This window comes from Equus asinus, chromosome 6 (assembly GCF_041296235.1).
Source record: "Equus asinus isolate D_3611 breed Donkey chromosome 6, EquAss-T2T_v2, whole genome shotgun sequence".
Classification (NCBI taxonomy): Eukaryota; Metazoa; Chordata; class Mammalia; order Perissodactyla; family Equidae; genus Equus; species Equus asinus.
In genome coordinates, this window is record NC_091795.1 from 20280457 (window position 1) to 20303765 (window position 23309).

Consider the following 23309-nt stretch of genomic DNA (forward strand, 5'->3'; position numbering starts at 1 on the left):
TCTTTTTCTTATTTTCTATACATCTGACTTTTATAACCAAACAGTAGTTAAATATCAACAAAAATGAGAAGCTGTGTTAGAGCAACCTATGAAAAGAAGGCTGTGTGTAAATGTTGTTTCTGGAACTGTTTTCTACTCCAGTGCCTCTGAAGTGCGTTTGGATTCCCATGAAATCCAGTTGACCACTCATGGGACGGAGGAAGTATTTCTAAGAGGCAAGCTGTTGACAGCTTGGAATGGAGCAGAATGAGGGAGGGGTGGTGGCTGTGTTTTGGAGGGAGCTGAGCAGCTTTCTCTCATTGCTCCACCTGGAGAATGCCGTGAGAGTGTTCCATTCACCGCAAAACTTCCCATGGGCCCAGAGACGGGGCACAAGAGTGGTGGCTCTGGGCCGGCCCCATGGCTGAGTGGTTAAGTTCACCCACTCCACTTCGGTGGCCCAGGGTTGGCTGGTTTGGATCCTGGGCACCGACCTACACCCTGCTCATCAAGCCATGCTGTGGTGGTATCCCACATAGAAGGACTAGAATGACCTACAACCATGATATACAACTATGTGTTGGGGCTTTGGGGAGGAAAAAAAAAGACAGGAAGATTGGCAACAGGTGTTAAGTTAGCTCAGGGCCAATCTTCCTCACCAAAAAAAAAAGCATACCTGAAAAAAAAAAGAGTGGAGGCTAGACTGCCCTTTATTTGTGTCCATCCCAGTTGTAGGGGTCAGGCACCCATAGTACTTACAACTCTATCCTTGTAATTAGTATATCTTAGTATGCTAAGAATGACTATTTTAAGGAAGTGGGTCAAATCTGATCTAAATCCTGAACGTATAGTTGACTAAAATACATCCCAGAGTCTGGGTATAGTTTATGGGCTCGTTAGGAAACAAGCACAGAGAACCTCTGAGGAAGTTGTAAACATAGCTCATTAATACGGATTGAAGCTTCCTTAGGTGCTGGGCACTGCGGCAGCCTGGGATACAGGGGTGAACAAAAACAGGCGCTGCTCCTGCCCTCAGGGGGCTCAAAGTTAATGGGGATTCAGGCAGTAATCATGTAAGTAAATATAAATTGGCAACTGTGGTAAATTCTGTATACAAGGACCTGTAAGTGTGTATTAACAGGAGAATTTGACTGCATTAAGAAAGTCAGGAAAGGCCTTCCTGCAGAGCTGACATTTGAGCTAAAATCTGAAGAAAGAACAGGTATTAATTAGGTGAGAGAGAAGGGGAAGAGCATTCCAGCCAGAAAGAACAGCGCATGCAAAGGCCCTGTGGTGGCAGGGAGCCTAGAACACAGAGGAGAGAACACTGGACTAGAAGATATGACACCTGGCTTCCAGCATTAATTCTGTCACTTAAACAGGTCTTTTAACTTTTCCAGGCTTCCTTTGTATTATGTATCTCTGAATGGTCTCCAAGGTCATATATATATATGAACTCATAGATATTCATTTTGTACTTTGATTTATACTTCATTTTGTTGCTCAGATTGTGACAGCTTTGGCCATTGGGAGCTTGTCAGTTGTTCTTTGCTCCCGATGGTACCTACACAGAGCTGTTTTGATGTTACCAGGTAAGCCTGAAATAGAGCTAAAGAAAGAGACATATTTCTCCCAGGTGGAAATGTTTCTGTTGTAGAAGAGCGCTCTGAACTGGGGGGCAGCTGAGCAGCATCCCTTGGCCTCGGCCCCGGCCTCAGCAGCCCTGGTTCTGTAGTATGAGATGTCTGTCTTCCTTCACCAGGAACGCCTTCACGGAGGAGGATTCGGAATTAGTCGTCAATTATATAGCAAAGAAGTCTTTCTGTCGGCGAGCCATTGAACTCACCCGTAAGTTGGCCTTCATGTCCCTTTTTTGGCAAAAGTTAAAATAGTTGAGAGCAAAGAAAGAACAACAAATTAAGTGACAGATTTCTAAGAAAAGCCAAAGGAGCTGAAAAATGGATATTTTAAATAGGAAAATGTCGTCAGAAGCCGGCAGGTGGCTAGTCAGACGTGGCCACGTGCTTCCCTGCCGGCTGTTTCCTGGGAGCCTGGAGCTGGCCCTGAGGTCGAGCGGCGGGGGTTATGGACTTGTATTACCATGAAACTCGGAGGGAAAAAGGAACTCTCCGGGGTGACGGAGAAGATGTGGGTAGAGGTCTAGGATTTAAAGGAAATGGCAAAGCAACTGACATAGTCTAGAGCTCATTTCCTGTTTCTTCCTGGCCACCAACTCAGAGAACACTTCTCCGACATACTTTGTGACAATTATGGTTTGAGTTTTGCTGAATCAGAGTGGGGTCTTCCAGGTTGCGGAGTGGGAATAAACAGATAGCTGCGTTCTTGAATAGTTTCAGAGACAGTGTAGAAAGTGTGTGTAAATATTACCAAATTCCATCTTCTGGATGTTTGCCAAAAACAACAACAAGAAACAAATATAAGAATGATGGAATACGGGCCGCCGTGAAATAAGAGCTCGTTTGATGTAAATGTTATTAATTTCTTTACTTTTCTGATCTAGAAGTTTTGACTTTTAGATGTCTGTTCTTGCATTAAAAATTGTTTTATTTAGACCAGTTTATTTCCTTGGTTGCAGGACCATTTGGGTAAAGTTTTTTCTCTAAGAGCTAATGTGCCCTTTCTAATTACCCACATTGTTTTCTTTCAAAGGCTTGCTCATGCGTTAACAATGGCACAAACTGAATCATTTGCCCCATAGTTATTGACTTGGTCTCCCTCTCCTGGTTAATTTCTCTTGTTGATGACCCTGATTGTCAGTGCCCATCCACACCTCATTATGGAGGATCTCATTCCCCAGTTCCTCCAAAGCTCTCAGTTTAGCACTCTCCATGTCATTCTGGTGAGGTCCCCTATACCATATGTAGGACGACAGCGTGTTCTCCACGATTCCTGTGGTTTCTGGGCCTCCTTCCCTGGCATGGAGGGCAGAGGGGGTGTCCCGAGGGCTCTTTTGTGCACCATAGTCAGGGATCTAATGTAAACTCTCCACTGGAAAACACCTGTCGGCTGACCCTCCTCACTGCTTTAAGTCAGGGGCAGCCCTCCCCTACGTGATCTGATTGTGGCTGCTGCTGCGCGCATGGAAAAGAAATCTGGTTCTGATTTTTTTTTTTTTTTTTTTTTGAGGAAGATCAGCCCTGAGCTAACATCTGCTGCCAATCCTCCTCTTTTTGCTGAGGAAGACTGGCCCTGAGCTAACATCCATACCCATCTTCCTCTACTTTATATGTGGGACCCCTACCACAGCAGGGCTTGCTAAGCGGTGCCATGTCCGCACCCAGGATCCGAACTGGCAAAACCCTGAGCTGCTGAAGTAGAGTGTATGAACTTAACCCCTCGGCCACAGGGCCGGCCCCTTGTTCTGATTTTTATAATCCTTCAGAATTAATTTTGCCTTGATGGATTCATTTTACTCACTTTAATCATAGTAGAGTTGTGTGATATTTTACTACTGGCATTTTCAAGGGAGAGCTATCGGTACAAAATTGTAAGATGTCTAACTATTTTATGGGACTTGTATACAATTTCAGTTATGTTCAAATGGAAGGAAGCACAATGACAACTCTCACACATCCCCTGTCACTCCTTTTATAGTACGTAGCTTGGGAGTCAGCGAGGAACTGCAAAATAAACTCGAAGATGTTGTGATTGACCGGAATCTGTTAATTCTTGGAAAAATTCTCGGTGAAGGTAAGCAGTTGAATTCTTTTAAAATGTGAAGTAAGAAGGTAAGCGGTTTACGGTAATTTGCTAAATGTGTATTTATTAAATAAAATACCATTTTTGTGACTTTGTTATAATACAAATAGTTCTCTTTTATAATTTAAAATGAAAAAGTAAATAGTGATTTTTGAAACTGAGATTTCACATATGAAAGGGGCCCCCACAGTGCCTAGCACGCACAGGAGGCCCTTGAAAAATATTAATTCCCTTCCTTCATTGAAAAGCATATTTTCGTTGGTCATTTTCCTATATACTTTAAATTTATTCCTCTAGTTCTTAAGGTTACTATTCTTGGCATCTTCCTATTCGTTAAATAAGAACAAAGGTGAAAATACATGTTTAACTTGTCAAGTTGATCTTAAGATGAATGATAATGGTATTAAGAGTTTCTGCTTTATGAATTGCAATAGCATTTTCCATGTTGTCCTGCGAGTTTCTTGGATCAGTTATAATGTGTAATCCGGTAGTGAGCCGAGCCAAGCAAGCTTGTGACAAGCAGGAGGCTAGTGCGTGGGCTGTGCCCCTGGCTTGCGAGTGTGGGTGGCCTGGGCAGGCTCTGCACGGCTGCCGTGTGTGGGTCCCTCTCGGACCACATGAAAACAGCCGCTCTGGCACTGCTGGATTTCTGTGGTCTAAGGGAGATTTTGCACAGAGTCAACATAGATGTTGTTTCACTTCCCAGGAGAATTTGGGTCTGTGATGGAAGGAAATCTTAATCAGCAGGATGGGACCTCTCAGAAAGTGGCAGTGAAGACCATGAAGTGTGAGTTATCACTGGTTAAACGGATTCTTCTGGGTGTGGGCGGTTGCCTCTGGATCTGGAGCTCCATAAGGCCAGTGGTGGAGTTCATATGTCGTGATCGCCGTCACCGATGGGTCAGAAGGCCATCCAGAACACTGTTGGTCACAAAGGGGTGTTACTGTACGAACGGAGGGAAAGTTACCCTTCATACCTGCATTATATATTCTTTACACTCAAGGCAGTAACATTTGTTATTTTTACTCTCTCTCTCTGTCTCTCTCTTTGTCATGTAGTAAAGCTAATGACTGCAGAGTAAGGCATGAATTTCCAAGGCAGGGCTCATATGGTGGCAGCATCTGAGCCAGGGGTTGGTCTGGCTGATGTGGCTAACTTGGTGGGGTCACTTCCTCACTTGAGGATGGTTGCATGGTCCTCAGGAAGCTGTGGGCCGCCTGGAAGGTAAGTTTCCCAGAGAGAGGAGAATATTCTTTAGTCAAAGGCATATGAAGAGCTGTGATCAGAAACTAGAATCTCCAAGCAAGCTGGGAAGAGAGCCTGCTTCTGGGTCAGGAAGGGCCTTAGAAGTCCTCTCAGAGAATCTGCTTTTATCCCCCGAGTAGTAGAGCACACTTACGAGTCTTCAGCAAATGAGGAACAAGGGCAGATTACATTCTAGAAAGTTCCCTCTGGTGGCAGTGTGGAGGAGGACAAATTACAGTGTTGACAAAAATAGTGGCAGATGCTGGTTAGGGGTCCCCAGAGTCTGTGCAGATGTCTCCCAGGATAAGGGAACAAGGCTCAGAGACATGAGGACGTGTCCAAGTCAAATAGCCAGGAAGGGGGAAGGGAAGGGGTGCTGGACTTTTTCGTCACTGTACATTGACCAGGCTGCAGTGGCAGAACATGACAGCATTTTCCCTACGCCCTTCTGCAGGAAGTGCATTTCCAGGGCCTGGGGACACACTGTTGTCCGTGGTGTCCAGCTAGGCACTCATAAAACAGACCGTGATCATAAAATAGACCGTTTCATCGGCAGTTGTCTTCACCGTTCATATGGAGGGAGATTTTTTTGGTGCTTAATTTGTTGATGTTCTTACTGTTCCATCCTCATTAACCACCTGTATATATTCCGTATTAATTTTTTTGATCGAGGACTGAAGTGACATTGGTTTCCTCCTAAAATTTAAATGCACTGTTCACTGGGCCCTGAGGCATAAGCGTGGACTGAGACTTAATTTTTAACTTGAATTGGAGGCTGAAGTTTTACTTCAGTTCTAAAAAGGAACCCTAACGACCAGCAAGTCACATGGGCTGGTGCTTTGTGCTTTTTGCTTTTTAAGGCTTTTTCTGTCTATAATAACGCCCACAACTTATGTAATACTCACTGTGCCGGAGCACAGCACAGTTTTTCCCGCATTTCATCACTACAACAGCAACAGGCAATCAGCACAGCTGGGATGTGGGTTCAAGTCTTCTCCCCCAGAAACCAAGACACCCCGAAGTTGGAGCGTCCCTGGAGCCGAGCCCGGTGGGCGTGGAGCCGAGTCTGGTGCTGTGCCACACTCTGCACCATGCCTGCCTCTCACGTTATTTTATTTGAACCTTACCGTGTGTCCCGGGGAAGGCTCCTTCTGTTATCCCCATTAACCGAGTAGAAGATTTGGGGGGGAGGAAGAAGCGGAGCCTGGAACCTGTTGCCTTTCTGGCCTTGCCTCTGCTGTTCTCCAGCCGAATTAGAACAGCTTGCATGCACATTGCATCCATGCTTATTATCAAAGATTGAAAGAGTGGCCAGCCTCCAATCCTGAGCTCATCTGCCTTTGTCTCGGGCCTTGGCCCCTTGGGAGAGGAGGATGTTACAGACAGACCTTACCCCTTCCCTTCCCCCACCTAGTAGTTTGTGGCAAAGGCAATAGGTGAGGGCAAAGTTGGCAGCCATTTTGCAAGTCTATAGAATTTTTTTCTTAAACTTGCTTTAATAGGAAGATTAGTATATTAAGCACATAGATGTACAGACACTGTGCTAGATACTCTCTTACATGATTTCAGTCGGTGTTTATATCCTGTTAAAGCAAATTCCGTAAGGCACGCCTGGATTTATGTTTGTTTTTAATTGTGGTAAAATATACCTAACATAAAGTTTGCCACCTTAAACATTTTTAAGTGCATAGTTCATTGGCAGTAAGTATATTCATGTTCTTGTGCAACCATCACCACTGTCCGTCTCCAGAACTTTCTTCATCTTGAAAAACTGAAACTCCATACCCATTAAACAAGAGCTCCCCATTCTCCCAGACCCCGTTCCATGCCTGGCACCCACCATTCTACTGTCTGTCTCGTGAATTTGACTACTCTGAGTACCTCAGACACGTGGAATCATACAGGATTTGTCCTCTGGTGACTTATTTCACTTAGCATAGTGTAGAATCTTGAACGTCTCTCTTTCGTTGGTTTAATTCCACAAACTTGGTATGAAAGTGTATCTAGTTCACAAGGCACGATTGAGCAACCAGACTTGCAGGACACGTGCTAATAGAGAGAGGCATGTGTTCTTTCTTTCTTCCTCTTCTTCTTCTTTTTTTTTTGTGAGGAAGATTGGCCCTGAGCTAACATCTGTGCCAGTCTTCCTCTATTTTTTGCTTGAGGAAGATTAGCCCTGAGCTAACGTCTCTGCCAGTCTTGCTCTATGTTGTATATGGGACGCTACCACAGCATGGCTTGGTGAGTGATGTGTAGGTCTGCACCCAGGATCTGAACCTGTGAACCCCAGGCCCCCAAAGTGGAGTGCATGAACTTAACCACTATGCCACTGGGCCAGTCCCTGTTCTTACTTTGTTGTTGTTGTTGTTGTTGTTATGAGGAAGATTGGTCCTGGGCTAACATCTGTCGCCAATCTTCCTCTTTTTGCTTGAGGAAGATTGTTGCTGAGCTAACATCTGTGCCACTCTTCCTGTATTTTGTATGTGGGACGCCACCACAGCATGGCTTGATGAGTGGTGCTAGGTCTGTGCCCAGCATCCGAACCTGCGAACCCTGGGCCGCCAAAGCAGAGCGAGTGAACTTACCCTCTATACCACCAGACTGGCCCCTGTTCTTTCTTTTTTTAAGGCAAAAACAGTTGCAACAGATCAGTTGGGTTTGGTTTTAGTTTTTTTTTAACAAGTGCACTTTAATTTTTAGAGCAGTTTTAGGTTTTTAGAAAAATTGGGCTAAAAGTGAGAGAGTTCCCATTTGCCCCTACAGTCTCCCCTAGTATTAGCATCCTGCCTTAGCGTGGGACTTTTTTTTACAATTGATGACCCACATTGATACATTATTAACATTAACGTTAATGAAGTCCTTAAGTTACCTTAGGGATCACCCCATGTTGTACATTCTGTGGGTTTTGACAAATGCAGAATGTCGCGGGTCCACCATTGCAGTGTCATACCGAGGTTTCACCGCCCTCACGTCCCCTCTGCTCCACCTGGTCATCCCTCCCGCACCGTCCCTGACCACCGCTCACCTGTTTACCGTCGCCATAGTTTTGCCTTTTCCTGATTTTAGTTTTAGAGAAGAAAATTGCTAATATCCCCTCTCCCTCACTGAGTACTTTATTCGTGCCTGACAGTTTCCATCTTTTCTTCTAGTGGACAACTTTTCTCAGCGAGAGATTGAGGAGTTTCTCAGTGAGGCAGCATGCATGAAAGACTTCAACCACCCAAATGTGATCCGGCTCCTAGGTACCTCAGACACGGGCAGGACGGGTGGCCAGGGGGCCCGCTTGTCCACTCTGTGCCAAAGGGGAGGTCTTTGGGGTAGGGAAGTTCACACTCTGTATAACCCCACAATAATTTATAACGTTGAGTGTTTCACCCAAAAGACTTCTCACAGTTACGTTTTCTGAGGCTGATGGTAAAAAAGGGGCCTGCGTTTCTTGGACACTGTTGGGCTCAGGAACATTTAGTGTCCACAGAGGTCTAGGTGACAGAGCATTAAAACAGCCCCCAGTTACTCAAAGGCAAGACATGGGAGCTGGTCCTGCCGTAATTTTTATTGCCTTAAAGTTAGCCATGAGTCGAATACCAGTGGGTAAAGCTGTAAAAGTAGACAAACTCCATAGATGATCTTTGAGAAACTATTAATGTATTTTCAAGCACCAGTTTCTTAGGATCTACATTGACAGTTTCATGGGACGTGATTTAATGGTCAGAATTTGGTTTTGTGGCACCATTAGCTAAAAAACACCAAAGAGGAGAGCGGGTGTGGAGTGGTTGCTATGCGATAATATTGTAAGAGGGAAGAGCATCCTAAAAATAATTAAATATTCTGCTGACCTTTTTTTTTTTTCGGTTCTCCTGTAACCTGATAAATGCTAAATTCTTTGGGGAACTTTCAAAGTTTTATTATGATTGCCCCTGCAGAGAGATGTGAAAACCAATGTTTGGATACAATGTTATGTCAAAGAAACTACTGTTACTCATTTGCAGCTATTGACTTGAGCGGCCTCTGAGAACAATGGCACTTTGTAATTGCCCCACGACACGTGCAAGAGCTTTGCAAGCCTGGTATCAGGTGACAGACAGGCTCCAGTTCTAGCATTCCATGATCAGTGGGGTTGCAGCTTTTCCTGTGTGTAACCGTTAACATTTAGGGATGTGGATTTTACCTATTGGCCCTCAAAATTCTTTTAATAGTTTTAAGCATTTGATTGCAGTGGACTCCTTCGTATGATTAAGTATTTAACTGTCACATGAAACTAGTTTGCCCTTGAACTCTACTGCGGTCACCACCCCTCACTCAGACTCAGTGTAACAAGAACTCCCTGGGTTTCTAGATGGCTCTACTTGCCATAGATCAAGTTTTGAGAGCTCTCATGCAAAGACTGGTACTAATCTGAAAGAAAAAAATTACCAAGGAGTGAAGCCAGTATGTGCTCCATATTCTGCAGCGTGGTGTGAGTTGTGAGTGTTTATTTTTTAACTGTTAATTGGAGGGCACATGGTTTCCATTCGTCCAGTGCTTTTCTGGTCACTGGTAACAAGGACTCTTTGTGACTCCCTCTCTGTTCTTAATTTCAGGTGTGTGTATAGAAATGAGCTCGCAAGGCATCCCCAAGCCCATGGTGATTTTGCCCTTCATGAAGTATGGGGATCTGCATACCTACCTGCTCTATTCCCGACTGGAGACAGGACCGAAGGTAAGGACCCAGTTGCGTTGCCTCTGAACAGTTTTCAGGCTTATGTGACAGGCCTGGACAACCTCAGCATCTACCCTTGACGATAAAGGAGGGAAGGAGAGGCTGTTGGCCTTTGTTCAGGGCTCACTTTGTGCGCTGCAGTATGAAATGTGGAATCTGTGCCCCCAGCAGGCCTGCTCGTGGGCCTTATTATTCCCGTTTTATGGAAGGAGGGAGCCGGCTGGGAGCACAGTCTCACGGCCCAAGCATCATCACAATGGAGACGGTGGGCCCCTCGTGCTGTCAGAGTGACCTCTTTCTCTTGAAGTCTCCTCTGTTAGCTTGTTCACTCTGAAATCACTGGATACAGGATCTGTTTCAGCTTCCAGAGGGAAGTGCAAGGAGCTATTTGTCAGAGACACTGAGGGTGAATTTACTGCATCCATCTTTCTCGTTTTCCTGAGCCCCTCCATCCTCAGAGTCAGAAAGCATGTTGGGACTTGGTGGACCAGCATGCACTTCTTAAGCAGTGCCCCTAAGACAGGCAGTGACCCCATGGCGCAAACCCTGCCCTGAGTCCGCACAGCACAGAGAAACCAAACACCAAACGGAAATAGGACCTTAGACTGAAGCGCACGCCCGACTGGCATGCGGCCCACAGGTCACAGGTGATTGATGGGGTTGATGAAACATTGACCACAAGAACGATGACTGTGGGGCTTAATGAGAAAGGCCTCAACCCAGGAGAAGGGAAGTCTGTAGGAATAGCCATTTAAATTTGGCAAGGCAGTTGAAAAACAAAAACTTGAGAACCAATTTAGGGCAAACATATTCTGGAGGCTTCTTTCGTGTGTCCTGCTGCCCCTGTGTGTCACAGATGAGGGAGGGTATTTTTGCTTTGGTTTTCTTTTCCTTTTCCTTGTTCTCTTCTTCCCAGGAAAGGTGTAAGTGAGCTAAACAGGAGAGTGAGCCCGTTCTTTCTTCAGCTGCCTCTCTGGTCCCATACTCGGACGTATTTTTCTCTCTTCCTCTTGGCTTCTTTGAAGTCTTTCACCAGCACAAATACTAACCAGAGACAGGAAATTGTAGCCACATCACGGAGCTATTATAGAATCCTTGAGAGGTGAAGAGCCTAATCCGAAGTAGGGGGCCCAGCACGGCTGAGTGTTTTCCTTCTCTTTTTCTCCCTAAAAGAAAAACAATAGCATTATAAGAAGCCTGGGAAAGAAGAAAAAGTGACCCACAATTCCCAACATCATAGCACAATCATTGGCATCTTCAGACATGCACATCCCAACTGTTTATTCCACGCCTGCATGTTCACATGTATGCGCCTGCCTGCAGGCCGTCAGCCATGGCTAACATTTCTCAAGCACTTAGCAGAGCCCAGCCTGTATTTTGCATATATTAATGAGTTACTGCCACAACAAACAGCCATAGGAAGTAGTTACTAGTAGAATCTCAGATGGGGAAACTGTGTCACAGATCAGGCAGTAGTGGAGGCAGAAGTGGCCCACAAGCTGCAGACGCCGGGCCTTCAGCTCTTCTCTGATTGCCCCATCCCGTGTGCTCCTCTGCTCAACAGGGCAGCCTCCAGACAGCTGGCTGTGAATGCTGCACAGCATCCTGTATATCAATCTAGTATTCTGCAACCTTGCTGAACTCATTTGTTAGTTCTTGCACACAGTTATCTTATCTTTTAAATGGCTTTTGGTCAGAGTCTGCAAGAATAACCTAATTGTTCTAGGAAAAAATAACACAAATGAATAGCATCTGATACTCATTTTACCTTAATGAATGTCGACAGATTTGATATTTCCTTTTTTTTTTTAAAGATTGGCACCTGGGCTAACAACTGTTGCCAATCTTTTTTTTTTTTTCTGCTTTATCTCCCCAATCCCCCCCCACCCCCTGTACACAGTTGTGTATCTTAGTTGCACGTCCTTCTAGTTGTGGGATGTGGGACGCCGCCTCAACGTGGCCTGACGAGCGGTGCCATGTCCGCGCCCAGGATCCGAACCCTGGGCTGCCGCAGCAGAGCGTGTGAACTTAACCACTCGGCCATGAAGCCGGCCCCAGATTTGATATTTCTTAGCACCCAAACCCCTTCCTGGAAATGAGCATCCAGAAAGTTAAATACCCTAAATATACAGAACAGAGGCATAAGACTTTTATGCCTGCTTAGTTTACATTTTTTTAAACAACTCCATTATGTAAGGGTAAAGGATAACTAAAGGATTTTGTTATATATGGAGTATGTGATTGACATGTGTCTTAACTGGGAAATAGAAGTTATTAAAAATTCATTATCTTCGGGAGTACCACTTTGGAAAAGTCATGTTCCATAGAGAATAAGCCATGCAAATCCAGTGCGTTGGGGAGAGTATGTCATAGCTGGACCCATTCATGATTGCCAGGAACTTGAAGTAAACCCTTTTCTTTAGTTCTGACATTTAGTTACTACACAGAGGTCTTCATCAGCCCTCAGCCTCGCAAACAATTCCAACATGACAGGTTTTCCAACACAGTCTAGTTTGATTTTTACAACATAGAGAAAACACTGGATGCTTGAAACTTACAGGAGGGCCCTAGAGAAACAAAATAAAAATTCCTGAACACTTACTTGGGGTACTTTGGTCCTGTGAGAAGGGGCGAACACTATCCTAATTTCAGTCTAGAAGAAGAAAAGCATCTTCCAAAACATTTCAGAGTAAAATGGTAGCAGATGTGGATGCATAATTGGAAACAGCTCCTTCTAAGTGGGCTTTTGCCTCCAAAATATTAGGCCCCTGTACACACACCCGCCCCCGCTGAAGCCAGACCACCCCTCTTTTCTCCTCTTTGCGTGGCATGGATGCTCCGTCCCGATGCCACCCAGAAGGATACGGAGGATCGCATTTGACCTCATAACTTGCGAAAAGAATGTTCTTCACTGTCAATACTTTATTTTAAAGATGGGGAGAAGAGAATGTGATATTTGACAAGGAGTGTTAGGGTTTATTGTTGTTGTTGTTTTCATTTCTTTTTTAAAACCTTATTTGTGATCTTAGTGATGTGGAAATGAAAGGTGTGTTTCCTGATTTCACGGCCACACCTTTAAGAAATAAAAACTCCCCTCATTTCTCCCCTCATATGGAAATAGCTTGCCAGGTTTCCCTTTTAAAAAGTCATCTTTCTTCTTCTTCCGTCCACCCGCTAGCATATTCCTCTGCAGACGCTGTTGAAGTTCATGGTGGACATTGCCCAGGGCATGGAGTATCTGAGCAACAGGAATTTTCTTCATCGAGATTTGGCTGCTCGGAACTGCATGTAAGAGTTCCGGCCCTCCCTGGAAGGGGTTGGACCTCATGCTGTCAGATGTTTATTGGGGGAGGGATGGGGGTGGCATGTGGCTGTGAAAATACAGACGAGAGCTAGGTTTGGGAGGGACCGTGTGGCTGGCTCTGGAGACGGGATTTGTGTGGCTCTGATGTATGACTGGGTTTTTACTTGGGGGTTTAACTGCCTCTGCCCCCAGGAGTCTGGTCGGCCTCCAGAACTTTGTGCTGTGACTCCTTTTTTGTTTTCACACTCTCTCTCAGCTAAGAGTGCCCAGTGTGACTTTTGTGATCCTTCCCCGTTGCTGTCAGCTAGCTTTGGACCCAGAGTTACATATAATTCAGCTAATGATGGAGACAGTAATGAAAACCATAAAGGTTTTGTCCCTGAGTTTTCATGAAGCTGCCTTGCAAAGAAGTTTGGTCCTGTGGCTACACTGAAGTTCTCCTTCGGCAGCAGAGACAAGGCTTTAGACAAACACTGTAAACTTAAGCTCTCTCCTTCTCTACAGCCTGCTTCAGCAGAGCCCTTGTTTGCTGCAGATCTTCAAAAACAATAACTATTTCTTAATTTCAAGTTTACTATTGCAAGAAGAGGGAGCACTCCTTAAATGCATTGCTCTTATTTGTTTTTCTTGGTAGGAGATGTGACGGTGAGGGCTGCCTCCTCACTTCTCCTGACTTACCCCGTCCATCGGCCCTCTACCACTTTCCCTTCATTTATTTTTTTTTGAGGAAGATTAGCCCTGAGCTAACATCTACCACCAATCTGCCTCTTTTTTTTTTTTTTTTTTTTTGCTGAGGAAGATTGGCACTAAACTAACATCCATGCCCATCTTCCTCTACTTTGTATGTGGGACACCTGCCACAGCATGGCTTGATAAGCAGTGCATAGATGTGCACCCAGGATCTGAACCGGGGAACCCCGGGCCGCCAAAGCAGAGCATGCGCGCTTAACCGCTGCGCCACTGGGCTGGCCCCTGACCTTCCCTTCATTTTTGAAAACCCAGAAGGGTCTTGTGTTTGTTTTTTATTTAAATAATTTTCCTACCATAGAGGGAGAATCATGAAAACCTTTTTTCCCCTTAATATTTCCTTTATGTTTTTCCAACCAGGTAGGGTAACCAACTGTCCAGTTTGCCTGGAACTAAGGGGTTTCCCAGGACATGGAACTTTCAGTTTTAAAAGTCAGTGATAGGGGAACAGGGACAAGATGGTCACCCTACCTCCAGACCCCTCATTTCTCCTCCTCCTCCTCCTCCTTCTTGTCTAGCATCTGTTTTAATATCTTGGGCTATTAATGCGATTGTATCTCTTTAATTTTCCAGTTAATTCCTTAAGTACGACCTGGCCGTCTCAGCAGGAAGTCCAGTGTCCCCCTCTTGAACATGTAGTTCCCCACCCCTCACCAAGCTGCCAGGAGGCGTGCTAGTCCACAGAGCCAGTGCTGCTTCCAGACGTCAGGCAGGAAGGCTCCTGGGCACTGGATGAGTCCAACAGAGGGCTCTGGATTTGAGCTGCTGCTCTTTCTGCGCCTCCTGTGCAGCACCTCTGTTCCCTACAGGTGTCCCCATTCTCCGTGCACAGGTGCCCTTGCTGCTCCAGATCCCCACACAGACCAGAGGGGTACAAGGTTATAACCCTTCTGGCTCCCCCTCACTTGCTTTGCCATTGGTCACAAAGCAAGACCTCGAAGGCTGATGGGGTCTCTATCTTTTGGTTACTTATCATGCTTGTTTTCGGCTGCATCTGATGCAGACCTGTGATTTAAGGCTTTGCCTCTGAGGTCGCTAAGGACCTGAACTCACTCTCTGTAGGTTGCGAGATGACATGACTGTCTGTGTCGCGGACTTCGGCCTCTCAAAGAAGATTTACAGTGGTGATTACTACCGCCAAGGCCGCATCGCTAAGATGCCTGTGAAGTGGATCGCCATAGAGAGTCTCGCAGACCGAGTGTACACAAGTAAAAGTGACGTGGTACGTGCACGGCTTTGATTGGTGGCTCCACATTGCAGAGACGAGGGCGCACTGAAGGAAGTGACTTAAGCTGGTATCGCAAGACATTGTCCTCTTTGATAAACTGAGGATTGGGAGCTTGCTCACACCTCTCTTGTATTTATCACTAGATACTTTAATTTGGTGGAACACTAGATTCTGGTGCGGTCTCCTGACATTCAGAAGATCTGTCTTTGCATAGGCCTTAATTTATTCCCATTTTTCTTTGCTACAATATAGTGACTTATCACCCACAACTATGATATTTCACATTCATATTGTGTTCATCCTATGAATAAGTTCATCCCATGGTTCTTTGGAACCAAGATGCCATATGAAAGGCACCATGTAATTATACCCTTGACCAGAGATGGGCAAAAGAAAACACTTGACAACAGTGGAGCAGAGCATTAAAGAGAGCATGATGTGAGAGAAGGCCATATCTGCCTTTGTCAAAGTTCCCGAAACACTGTTAGTGAAAATGGGGAACTGTGACGCCCCGACCTCACATTATTGCTGTGTTGGGAGAGCAGTGTGTCTCAGACATAATTGTCAGCTTTGTGCACGATCCTCGGGGCTTTAAGGAAGTGACCTTTCCCAATGAAGAAGTCCATTCAGCCTTTCTGAAAAGACTTGCCTCCTAACTTGCCATTGCTTTGTTCTCAGTGGGCCTTTGGCGTGACCATGTGGGAAATTGCAACACGGGGAATGACCCCCTATCCCGGAGTCCAGAACCACGAAATGTATGATTATCTTCTCCATGGCCACAGGCTGAAGCAGCCCGAAGACTGCCTGGATGAGCTGTGAGTGAGCCTCTCCGAATCATGGGCACCCTGCAGGGCTCAGTCAGTTGGCTCTGCAAAGACCTGGGGACACACAGCCGCAGGGGGAGGGGATACTCTTAGCCAGAGAGTGTGTGCGGAAGGCGGCTCGCGCAGACAACCCAGGCCAGAAGCCTTTCCTGGTGTGGGGTACGATGTGTGCACATCTCTAGTGAAGCCGCGCATTTCCTGCAGCTCTGTAAGCACCTCTAGGAAATACATCCTGTAGATAATAGGTTGGCTTTGTAGCGCATGAGCTACCTGCCCTCTTTGCTATAGTCGTCCTTCTCTTTCTATACAGCTTTTCAAACAAAGCAATCACAGTAATATCTGTAATCAGGAAATTGAGGAATCTCAGCCGGTGGTTTTGAGGTCAGGCTAGTCATCAGCATTGCTTGAGGGATATCCTGACGGTGTGATTCCTCAGCCCTGCACCTGGAGATCGTGATTCTGCTGATGCAAAGTGGACCCAGGACTGTGTGCTTTAGCACGCTCCCTGGGAGACTGTGCTCAGCCAGGCGTGCGAGCCCCCAGCTCGGAGCGTGCAGGGCCACTGTGCTCATCCCGTCCTGACAGCTGCTGTTCTCTTCAGGGCCGGCAGTGTGGGGAGAAACCGGGCCCTGGAGTCGGACAGGCCAGGCTCTGCCTCCTAACCAGCCACGTGTGTGGCCAAGGCAGCTGACTTAACCTCTCTGTGCCTCATTATCAGCCACAAAAAAAAGTATAGTCACACATTCTTCAGAGAGGTATTGGGAGCATTAAAGAAGAAAGTGTGTGGCGTGCTCAGTCTGCAGGAGGCACGCAGAGGAAGTCACGTAATGGTACCGATTATTAACAGCATCATTACAGATTAATCTCCTCAAATTGCTAGCTTGATGACTTGACCCTTCCTAATGGTGAGTCTCTTCTCAACATAACAAGGGGCACGGGCTTGGAGAGGGGCATTTTCACCCTATTTATTAGCACGAACATTTCGGCAGGCTCTGTCGTGGAACGCCATGCCGGGGCGCTGGAGTGGGTGGGCATGTGCAGGACCCCCCCCCACACACACACACACAAACACACACGCTCTGGCCCTGTTTCCTCACAGGGTGAGGGGGCCCAGGTCATTTTGCATGCAGGCCTCCCGGATCCCATCCACCCCAGACAAGACGAAACTTCGTTCATCAGAGCCTCACCCTGCTCAGAGGTGGTGCTGGTGGGGATTATTGTGGTTGTAAATATATGACATTGAGAACAGAAACAAAAGATCAAAACATCATGAAATCCTAATTAAATTAGATCTGGGGTTTCATGGTAGTTTTTAAAAGAGCCACATTAATGAAATGTTTGCTTCTGAAAACGAGGAAGCAATTTCAATCAAACAAGATTGAATGAAAAGTTTTGTTGCTGTTTCTTTCTTAGTGTCTCTTCTGCGCTAAAAGAAGTTGGTATTTGCAGCTATTATTTGGGTCTTAGGGAGGACTAAGCTGTGTCACATTGTGGCCTTTAGATGTCTCCTGTAGAGCCAAAACGGAGAAATGCTGAGTCGGTTTTCTGTGGGAGATTTTAGGTGAGAGAGTCGCAGAGTCAGCACACGCGGGTGGCTGGGGAGGTCGGGCAGAAGCAGAGGGCTCTGTGGTCCCCATGCTCAGGGCTGGCCCCACACACCGCAGGCTCGCAGAGGCTCTGGGGAACCAGGCCTTCTTCTCAGGTCCCCTCAGGTCTGGAGGCCGGGGAGCAACAGCATCCCCTAGAGAGGGCTCCGTGTTTCCATCTCTGGGGCATTCCCTTTTAGAAATGACACAGAGACTTCTGAGCTTCTCCTCTGTGTTTGCTGTCTAACCTTAGTGGAGATGAGTTCACTCTCACGTTTAGTTGCCCCTGGGTCTTTTTAAAGTCAGTTCTAAGAAATATAATGATGTAAATAAGAGAGTGCGCTTTGTGCCCTGCTCTCTGATCCTGTCCTCGGAGAGCCGCCTCTTCTGAATGGCCGGGCCGCAGGCCCTGTGCCCCATTGCCTAAGAGGCCGCTCTGTGTGATGTCCCCGTCACCTCCATGGGACGTTCCTCAGCTGAGCTCCTGGCCTCCTGGCTGTAGCCCTCAGACGCTCCCCACCAGCTGACCGCTATGGTTCATCACACTGGAGCTCATTCCCTTTGGCTTCCAGTGTGACACTTGGGAGCCACCTTGTTCTTTCTTTATCTCACTTCCCATCAGCCGGCAGACGTCCGTCAGAGACCCCCCACCCCTCCGTTCCACCCCTAATAGTCAAACTCTAGAAGCCCAGGGCTGGGCAGGGCCCGGGGTCATCCAGTCCCACTCCCTCATCACATATGAGGAAGAGTGGCACAGTGGCATCACAGTGTAAATAAGTGGATGAGCGGCCAGGGTGAGTGTTGTTTCTTGTGGAGTAGTTCAGGCCCTTCCGTCTCCCGTCTCGTTCTTCTCCTCACCCCCAGCCTCCTGATACATCCTTTGGGTGGCAACCAGAGTGACCTTTCCAAAATTATAGTGTGATCATGGGACCACCTACACGTAATCTTTCCATAGTTCCCCACTGACCATAGGGTAAAAACTAAACCCGTCGGGATCTGACTGTGGCAGACGGGGTAGTTGAGTGGTTAAGAACATGCGTAGTGGTGCTAGACATCCCTTGATTTTGGCCGGGGCTTCACCCTCGTCCTGGGACCAAGTGTCACCCTCTCAGGTTCCTCTTCCGTAAAATGGGGATAATGGTACCTGTGTGATGGGGTTGTTGTGCTGATTGGGAAGCTAACATCTCTAAAGGTATTTCTCACAATGGCTATCAAATAATAAACACGAACAAAAGGTCAGCAATGATTAATTTTATCGAAGGAGGTAAAGGTCATGGGGGAGAGAAGGACTCGACGCTGCCACTGGCGGGCAGTGCGACTGAAATCAGGCCCTCTCCTCTCCGAGCCTCGGCAGCCCCGTCTGCGGTGGACTGCCGTTCGCCTCCACGGAGCCGCTGTTGGTTGAGCAACATCAGATGGCTGAGGCGCAGCAGCCCCACACATGGCCGGCCCTCGTAGATCATGTCTGTGTCAGCCACCCAGAATCCTGGGCTCCCTCGGCAGGCCAGAGGCTCGCCTGCTGCCATTCCAGCCCTGCCCTCTTTCTTCACATGCCTGACCGGGCCCACACCGACCTCGCGATTCCTTCATGGTGCCTCCCGGGGCCTGGAACGATGGTGGGCGTGGCGCAGCTCTGACTCCTGTCTGCTCCGAGGACCCCAGCTCACACCCACTTTCCCCCTCTCAAACTCTGCTCTGCTTATTGACCAACGCTCCACTTCCACCTGCGGCAGCCCAGGCCCTGAGAAAGAGAGAAACTGAGTCACCGTTGGCGGAGTGGCAGAGCTAGGGTCAGACCGTGGCTTGGCGCTGTGGAGACCCATGACATCCGCCCTCGGGTGTCATTTCTCTGAGCAGACTTGAAATGCTGCCCTCAGCCATCCTCAGAGCCAGGAACAAAGCAGGTGCTTGACAAATATGAGTAAATTCATAAATTTATAAGTTCTGTAAATTTGTATGATTGCATCTCTTAAAAATTGGGGTAAAATACACATAACGTAAAATTTACCATCTTACCCATTTTTAAGTGTCCGGTTCAGTCGTGCTAAGTACACTCACGTTGTTGTGCAGCCATCACTCCTCTCCATCCCCACAGTTCTTTTCACTTTACAAACTGAAGCTCTGTACCCATGAAACAACAGCTCCCCGTTGTCCTCCCCTGAGCGCCTGGCAACAGAAAAACAAAAACGACCATTTACAAGGGCCGCCACGGAACTTATTTTTTCTTTCCATCCGTAAAATTAAAATCATGCAACATCACAGCCCTCCCGTTACTCGCCAGCTGCAGGCCCTGTTGTTACTGTCCTTGGTCCACTACTGTGGAGTTGCCCTTTGGGAATAGGTTAGACAAGGTACATGCTCACCATGTCTTTAAAAGTCATATTTGTATTTTTATATATTTCGTAAAGTCTTGAAAGTAAAAGAAAAATAGGTTTCAAAAGGATATTGCTACTATGCCATATATGGAGAAAAGAGGTTATTTAAACTCTCTCTCCTAAGACATGGAATTCATGAAAAAGAATTAAATAGCACACACCTTGATGAAGTAATAAAAAGGAGAGTGTCTCTAAAGACAGAATTTCTCGAAGCTCTTCTCAGACTGCCAACAGTCAAGGCTCTGTGGGAAGAAAGGAAGTCATGCAACTTGATTTATACCATGAAAACCTCAAAAATAGAAATAAAAAATGTTTGTCGAGTCTAAGTGACCATCTAAGGAAAGTCAAAGGGGAAATAAAAAGAACTCCTCAGCCTGAAGTCTAGATGAGAATCAGGACTATCAGACGGGGAAGCGAGCCCCTGCCCTTAGCTCACTGCCTGTGTTCACAGTCGGTCTGTTCATATGCAGAGTGCTTTCCAGAAGCACGTGCACCTGTTGATAGAGGCTGTAAAAGTAGACAAATGAAAAGATATTGGGCTGGCCTGGTGGCATAGTGGTTAAGTTTGCACACTCTGCTTCAGCAGCCCAGGGTTCACCGGTTCAGATCCTGGGCATGGACCTACGCACCACTCGTTAAGCCATGTTAAGCCACGCTGTGGTGGCATCCCATATACAAAATAGAGGAAGACTGGCACAGATGTTAGCTCAGAGCCAATCTTCCTCACCAAAAGAAAAAAGATATTGATTGTGATATGTCTACTTGAATGAGATCTGTACTTGCATGAAGTACCACATGTTAGTAGAACTAGCCAAAGGATCTACATGATGTGATTAAATGTAAATATGAGAATTGCATATTTATGTTCATAAGATAGCAGTAATCTATGTGTCAGGTGATTTAAATTAGGGTCGTTTTCTTATACAGTGATGTGAATATCAGTTTCTCAAAACAGGAAAGAATCAAAATGAAGTGATGGTATGACTCAATCTAGTGGTTCCTAATTCAGTCATTTCTCTGTTTTATCGTGCTCTTGGAAATGTCCATCCACTGTAATTCTCAATTATATTGGACACTGGGAATGAAGAAACCACCCAGAAGGGAGAGTCATCCCCTATAGATCACAGCAGAGGGGTCATGAGCAGCGCTGGGGTCTAGCTATCCAGTCGGAGGCTGGTTCCCATAGTGCTCTCTGCTGCCCACACGGCCATGACATGTTCTGTAACATCTCTGAGCCCACTCTCATTTTTATTGCAAAGTGACAGTGCCAGGGCTGTTGAGAAGATTAGATGTAGTGACACATACAAAACTAGCACAGTGAGACACACACCCTTCCTCCTTCCCCTCCCCTCCCCCCCTGGCCTTCTTAGCCCTTGCCTCAGGGCCCTTCTAACTCAGGTCTCCTGGTGACAGCCAGTTTGATGGTATAGAACAAGGGTCAGCCAACTTTTCCTTAAACTGCCAAATAGTAAATATTTTCATCTTTCCGGGTCGTATGGTCTCTGTAGCTGCTCCTCACCTCTGCCACTGTAGCAGAAGCAGCTGTAGACAATATGTAAACAAATAAATGTGGCTGTGTTCCAATAAGACTGTTTTCAAAATGGACGGTGGGCTGGGTTTGGCCCATCTGCTGTAGGTTGCCAGTCTCTCATATAAAGGAAAGGACCTGAAGTACTCCTTCTTTGCAAAGTTAGATATAATTGCCACATATGTCCTCTGTTCCTGGAGACAGAGATCACTTATCCCATACCCATGCGACATTTATAAAAGTTGAGCCAATGTTATGCCACAAAGAAAACCTCAGTAATTTCCAAAAAAGTGGAATTAGTGCAGATTAAAATGTGACAAAATCAAAGATTGGGTGAAAACAAGAGGGGGGCTGGCACGCTGGGCTGTGGGGGCTGTGCAGGAGATAATTTGCTCTTCTTTACTTGTAGGTACGAAATAATGCTCTCTTGCTGGAGAGCTGAGCCCTTGGACCGACCCACCTTTACAGTGTTGAAGCTGCAGCTAGAAAAGTTCTTGGAAAGTTTGCCTGAAGTTCAGGACAAAGCTGACATCATTTATGTCAACACACAGTTTCCCGAGAGCTGTGAGGGCCCGGCAGAGGACGCTGAGCTGCCTCAGCTGGACATGAACATCAATCCTGACTCTAGAATTGCCTCTTGTGCTCCCAACGCCACCGTCAGCGTGGTCACAGCCGAAGTGCATGAGAACAGACCTCCCGAAGGAAGGTACATCCTCAATGGGGGCGATGAGGAATGGGCAGATCTGCCTTCTGCCACCCCGGCGACCGGGACAACGGGAAAGAACAGACTTATGAGGAATGGGGTCTCCTGGTCCCATTCCAGCACGCTGCCCTTGGGGAACCCATCGCCTGATGAACTTTTGTTTGCTGACGACTCAGAAGAAGATTCAGAAGTCCTTGTGTGAGGAGAGCTGAGAGACATTCCCAAACCAAGGAACTCTTCTGCCTTAGGAGAGTCCATGTAGCTTGATGGTTTTGGTATTTGTCTTCCTTACCAAGTAAACGCCATGGCCCAAAAGCACCGGATGAATGTTGTCAAGTGAGTCACCATTAAAAATACGTAATATATATTTATTTAAAGAGAAAATTTCTATCTATATATGTATATGGTGGAAAGAGACAAAGAGTATATTTTAATAAAAGATGACTTATTTCCTGTCACTTATCTTGCAGATCTTAAACTTTAAGCTTTAACAGCCCCATCTCTACAGCTGTTCCTGGATGGTTACATTTGCACAAAGTTGGTTTTTTGTAAGTTCTTTTCTTTTTCACGACTATGAAATGTAAAAATATTTGTAAAATGAAATGCCATGTTTGTTCTTCTGGTCTTATGAAAAATCTGATATTGCTGCCGGAATCATCTGTTCGATTCATTTAATGGGTAACGTTTTATAACTGATTAATTCTTCAATATGACTTCCTAATAAAATATGAAGGAGGAAGGATGTGTTGTACTTACTTGAGACCTGGAAAGACAGCGGGCACTGGCAGCCTCAGTGCCTTTGCAAAGGAATGCCTGGCCCTCCATGCAATTGCTCTGACCATTCTTGGCATCGTTCTAAAGATATGGAAAAGCCACTCCAGAAAGTCCAAAGATAAAGAACCAAAAATACTGAAAGGTTGAAAAACACAAATCTTCGTGGAATGATTTTAAATAAATTATAGAAGAGAGCCTGGCAGGTGAAGCACTTTTCCGTCGGGGAAGCGTTACTCGTGGGAGGCAGACACGGGCAGTGGGCACAGGCTTAGTTAGAGCTCAGCACCCCTGAGTTCACGTCCTGGCTCGGCTGTGTCGTACTTGTTGAGCACTTGTTATCTTTCAAGCACTTTATGTGAACTGTCCTATTTAATCGGTATATCATTACCGTGGGTACCAGTGCCATCCTCATGTACAGGCCAGGAAACCAAGGCTGGAAAGGTTGAATAACCTGCTATGGCCCACATCTAGGCAGAGGTGGAGGCAGAACTCGGAACCAAGCAATCTGATGCTGGCTGGCTCTAAGTGTGTGATTTGGAGGTCTGCTCCAGAGCCTCCCCACCTTTTATTTTTATGTAATAAACACATAGATAGCA

The 23309-nt window shown here is 46.3% G+C and overlaps 1 protein-coding gene and 1 long non-coding RNA gene across 3 annotated transcripts in view; one reads left to right on the forward strand and one right to left on the reverse strand.

Annotated features, from left to right (window-relative positions):
- Positions 1-22678, forward strand: part of MERTK (MER proto-oncogene, tyrosine kinase) — a 101978-nt gene extending 79300 nt beyond the window's left edge. For both annotated transcript variants that reach the window (XM_014852720.3, XM_070511762.1), the window contains 9 exons: positions 1742-1827; positions 3595-3690; positions 4406-4486; positions 8095-8187; positions 9526-9644; positions 12823-12932; positions 14758-14917; positions 15602-15738; positions 21646-22678. In XM_014852720.3, coding sequence (XP_014708206.1) covers positions 1742-1827; positions 3595-3690; positions 4406-4486; positions 8095-8187; positions 9526-9644; positions 12823-12932; positions 14758-14917; positions 15602-15738; positions 21646-22141 — 1378 coding nt within the window. In that variant the 3' untranslated portion in view covers positions 22142-22678. The remainder of the gene's footprint in view (positions 1-1741; positions 1828-3594; positions 3691-4405; positions 4487-8094; positions 8188-9525; positions 9645-12822; positions 12933-14757; positions 14918-15601; positions 15739-21645) is intronic.
- Positions 18571-19971, reverse strand: LOC139045493 (uncharacterized). Its single transcript, XR_011503881.1, has 4 exons — positions 19870-19971; positions 19350-19499; positions 18908-19074; positions 18571-18727 (listed from the first exon to the last, which is right to left on the reverse strand). It is a non-coding gene; the product is annotated as an uncharacterized lncRNA (long non-coding RNA).
- Positions 22679-23309: the final 631 nt, after the last annotated feature.